This window comes from Buteo buteo, chromosome 30, assembly GCF_964188355.1.
Source record: "Buteo buteo chromosome 30, bButBut1.hap1.1, whole genome shotgun sequence".
In the NCBI taxonomy this organism is placed as follows: Eukaryota; Metazoa; Chordata; class Aves; order Accipitriformes; family Accipitridae; genus Buteo; species Buteo buteo.
In genome coordinates, this window is record NC_134200.1 from 1,705,939 (window position 1) to 1,710,863 (window position 4,925).

General features: G+C 51.9%; 1 protein-coding gene across 1 annotated transcript; it reads left to right on the top strand.

Moving 5' to 3' along the window:
- The first annotated feature begins 1,377 nt into the window (after positions 1-1,377).
- Positions 1,378-2,427, top strand: LOC142025781 (olfactory receptor 14J1-like). Its single transcript, XM_075018466.1, has one exon. The coding sequence runs from the start codon at positions 1,468-1,470 to the stop codon at positions 2,425-2,427; it is 960 nt and encodes a 319-aa protein (XP_074874567.1). The 5' UTR covers positions 1,378-1,467.
- The last annotated feature ends 2,498 nt before the right edge of the window (positions 2,428-4,925 follow it).

The following is a 4,925-nucleotide window of genomic DNA, read 5'->3' on the forward strand; positions in this document are numbered from 1 at the left end:
AGGGCTGTGAAGCCGGGTGTGCATGCAGGGGTGCCCAGGGCTGTCCTTCAGAGCAGGGTCCTGGTGTTTCAGGGGCTGAGTGGTGGAGCAGGGACTTTGCTGCCTGCCAGGGTCAGCACTCAGCCTGCGCAGGGAGCTCCCCATGACAGTGTGGGGAGAAGGTGTGGGTGAAAGAAACGACCCCTGGAAGGGCAGAGCAGGGTGCTTCTGCTGTTGACAGCATGCTGCGTGGGTCAGGTTTGCTCACAGCTTAAGCTTGGGCATGGATTTTGGAGAAGAACGTCAAGGCAGCATTTACCTTTAAGGTAAGGAGTCTTTGCTATGAATTTTTATCATCCTCGTCAGTGGTTTTGCAGTATGAGACTAAAATTTGTTTCTCCCCTCTGGAGAAGGCACCGAGATCCCAGTTGTTCTTAGGACTTGTTCTCAAGTGCTCCTTAACCCCTGCACACACAGAGATGCCCCTGGGCAGTTCCCAGCGGCCAGGAGGGGTCTGCAGGGCAGAGCTGAGCACACAGCGGGTGGGATGGGGTCTGTGAGCAGGGACAGGGAGGTGACAAGGGGATGGAGAAGCGGCTGCTGACAGGGAGAGCTCCAGGCAGCAGAGACAGGGGCAGGGAGTGAGACAGAACTGCTCCCAGAAATGCCATGGGAGGGGGGGATTCAGGCACCTCCCTGCCATCACCGGAGAAAACCAGAAGATCCTCTCTCCATATGGCCATGGGGACTCAGTCACCTTCTCAGTGGCCTCAGCCCTGAAAAGAAATTATCAAACACCCTACCATCTGTCCCTGTCCTGCCTCCATATACAGCAGCTCTGTGACATCTGTCCAAGTTCCTCCTCCTGTCTCTACTCCTCTTGTTTGTATCAGTGGACTGGGATGGGAGGTAGGATTCAGATGCACTACACAGAATGAGCCTGGGGGTATTGCCATGCAGAATTGTCCATGGGAGTAAACTGTCCCAATCCCCTCCTAATCCCCAGGCTCCCATTGCTAGAAATTAGAAACCTCTCCCTTCAGGACAACGCATCTTTAGGACATATGCTTCTTTCCCTGCCAAAAGCACTCCTTAATTTTGCTGGAAAAAACAGAACAAAGTGCACCAAAAAAAATCCCCTCAGATTTTGTCTTCTTTTGGTTGAATTGGAAGAGTCAATGATGAAAAGCTCGATGATCTAATCAGCTGATTTAATCTGATATCATCCCATGTCCCTACTTACCTCCTGCTTTAGGGCAGGACCGACTCCCCGGTAGCCCACAGCAGAGCCCGTTGCTCCCAGTGGCACCTTCAGCCAGCATCAAGCAGAGCTCATGAAAGAAACCTGCCAAAGGTCCTTCTGAAATACGAGAGGCAGCTTCAGTGGGGTTTCTAAGAGAAATGCATTACCTTTAACTCAGAGAAGTCTCTTCTAACTTGTCAATGACTCTTCCCTCATGAACAGTGCCCCATGCCCAGAGGAAGCTAATGTCCAACAGCAGCTCCAGCACCGAGTTCCTCCTCCTGGCATTCATGGACACGCGACAGCTGCAGCTCGTGCACTTCTGGCTCTTCCTGGGCATCTACCTGGCTGCCCTCCTGGCCAACGGCCTCATCATCACTGCCGTAGCCTGCGACCACCGCCTCCACACCCCCATGTACTTCTTCCTCCTCAACCTCTCCCTCCTCGACCTGGGCTCCATCTCCACCACTGTCCCCAAATCCATGGCCAATTCCCTGTGCGACACCAGGGCCATCTCCTACTGGGGATGTGCTGCACAGGTCTTTTTCTTTCTCTTCTTGATCACAGCGGAATATTCTCTCCTCACCATCATGGCCTACGACCGCTACGTTGCCATCTGCCAACCCCTGCACTACGGGACCCTCCTGGGCAGCAGAGCTTGTGTCCACATGGCAGCAGCTGCCTGGGGCAGTGGGTTTCTCAGTGCTGTGCTGCACACGGCCAATACATTTTCACTACCGCTCTGTCAGGGCAATGTTCTGGGCCAGTTCTTCTGTGAAATCCCCCAGATCCTCAAGCTCTCCTGCTCACGCTCCTACCTCAGGGAAGTTGGGCTTCTTGTGCTTAGTGCCTGTTTAGCATTTGGTTGTTTTGTTTTCATTCTTTTCTCCTATGTGCAGATCTTCAGGGCTGTGCTGAGGATCCCCTCTGAGCAGGGACGCCACAAAGCCTTTTCCACGTGCCTCCCTCACCTGGCCGTGGTCTCCCTGTTTATCAGCACTGCAGTGTTTGCCTACTTGAAGCCCCCCTCCATCTCCTCCCCATCCCTCAATCTGGTGATGGCAGTTCTGTACTCGGTGGTGCCTCCAGCAGTGAACCCCCTCCTCTACAGCATGAGGAACCAGGAGATCAAGGATGCCCTGAGGAAAACGATGAGCGGGTGCTTTTCAGAAGCAATTAACTTTCGTTTTGCAGAGCACTCCTAATGTAACTCATTACAGGCTGTCGTGGTTTAACCCCAGCCAGCAACTAAGCACCATGCTGCTGCTCACTCAGTCCCCCCACATCCAGTGGGATGGGTGAGAAAATCGGGAAAAGAAGAGAAACTCGTGGGTTGAGATAAGAACGGTTTAATAGAACAGAAAAGAAGAAGCTAATAATGATAACGATAACACTAATAGAATGACAACAGTAATAATAAAAGGATTGGAATGTACAAGTGTTGCACAGTGCAATTGCTCACCATCTGCCGATCGACGCCCAGTCTGTGCCCGAGCAGCGATCCCCCCACCCCCACTCCTCCAAGTTTATATACTAGATATGATGTCGCATGGTATCGAATACCCTGCTGGCCACTTTGGGACAGCTGCCTTGGCTGTAGCCTCTCCCAACTTCTTGTGCCCCTCCAGCTTTCTCGCTGGCTGGTCATCAGAAGCTGAAAATTCCTTGACTTTAGACTAAACATTACTTAGCAACAACTGAAAACGTCAGTGTTACTGTCATTCTTCTCATACCTAACTCAAAACATAGCACTATACCAGCAACTAGGAACACTATAACTCTAGCCCAGCTGAAACCAGGACACTATCCACCCCTTATTCTGTACCATTGACCTCATGCTTACTTCCCATACCTTCAGTTACATCCTGGTCAATAATCATCACATTTTCCGTCCTTTTGAGATGCATAGACAATTATATATATGTATACAGACACAGAGATATCATTCCTTTAGGTTATGGGTCATGTTTTTATGAAAAGTTCATTTAGTTCCCGACTCTGGGCTCCATCTGTCATAGCAGTCTTTCTGGGCAGGAGGGATGGTGCAAAGTCCACTAAGTCAGCAGAGCAGGATTGGGCTTCAGTGTGGTGTGACAAGCAGGCGACATTGGACACAGTAGGACGACGGTGTACACCGTTGGATTGTTGCATGCTGGAGTCTGTTCTGGTTCCATCAGTACTGCATTTCACTCAGTTTTATCACAGTTCATTCTTGCTTGAGCTAAGTGATTCTTACTGTAGTACTATGGATGTAGCAGATAACAATTATAGTACTGATAACAGACAGTAGCAGGGTTATATAGCAACTAATGTCATACAGTTTAATTCTGGCTATTCTCACTTAAAATCAAATCCCCTTGAGGCACACATCGGACTTCCCCATCTTTTCGCATCACCCACCAAGTGCACCCAGGTCCTTGAGCAAAAGCAATCCCAACAATGGGTTTACCTTTGCCTGAGGCAGGACTAACCCAGACTGTCTTCCCTAACATATGTTTTATGTGCACTACAGGGACTTTTTCCCCTCCTACAGTAGGTTAAAGTTCTGACTGGGCAGGGCCACCCCGACTGGCAGATCCTCTGGGGTTGGCTAACCAGGTGGCTCTTGCTAAATGTGTATCCCAATGGTTGAAGGTTCCACCCCCCATTGCTCTCAATGTAGTCTTTAACAGTCCATTGTATCGCTCAATTTTCCCAGAGGCTGGTGCATGATAGGGGATGTGATACACCCACTCAATGCCATGCTCTTTGGCCCAGGTGTCCATGAGGTTGTTTGGGAAATGTGTCCCGTTGTCTGACTCAGTTCTTTCTGGGGTACTGTGTCACCATAAGACTTGGTTTTCAAGGCCCAGGATAGTGTTCTGGGCGGTGGCATGGGGCACAGAATATCTTTCCAGCCATCCGGTGGTTGCTTCCACCACTGTAAGCACATGGCGCTTGCCTTGGAGAGGTTTGGTTTGCCAAGGTTTGGGTTGCAGCAGTGGCCGTCGCCGGGGCTGGAGGGACCTCCGTGCCCGTTGCTGAGGTTTGGGTAGCTGCCGTGCTCATTGCTGGGGCTGGAGGGGCTGCAGTGCCTGTCGCTGAGGTTTAGGTAGCCACAGTGCTCGTCGCCGGGGCTGGAGGGGCTGCAGCGCACATTGCCGAGGTTTGAGTGACCGCAGTGCTCATTCAGGGCTGACCAAAAGTTCAAGCATGGGATTAAGGGCACTGTCCAAATGCCTCTTCCACACTGACAGGCATGGGGCATCCACCACCTCTCCAGGAAGCCTGTTTCAGGGGAAACTCCAGGGCTGACCCAAATGGGAAGGTGACTGAGTCCCCATGGCCGTAAAGGCAGAGGCTCTGCTGGCTGGGACGAAAGACCACAGGTTTTCTCCACTGATGGCAGGGAGGTGCCTGAATGTCCCCTCCCATGGCATTTCTGGGAGCGGTTCTGTCTCACTCCCTGCCCCTGTCTCTGCTGCCTGGAGCTGTCCCTGTCAGCAGCTGCTTCTCTGTCCCCTTCTCTGCTCCCTGTCCCTGCTCACAGACCCCATCCCACCGGCTGTGTGCCCAGCTCTGCCCTGCAGACCCCTCCTGGCAGGTGGGAACTGCCCAGTGGCATCTCTGTGTGTGCAGGGGTTAAGGAGCACTTGAGACAAGTCCTAAGGACAACTAGAATCTCGGTGCCTTCTCCAGAGGGGAGAAACAAATTTTAGTCTCA

Excerpts from the sequence above, each read along its gene's own strand:
- LOC142025781 (XM_075018466.1), top strand. The coding sequence starts at position 1,468 with ATGTCCAACAGCAGCTCCAGCACCGAGTTCCTCCTCCTGGCATTCATG.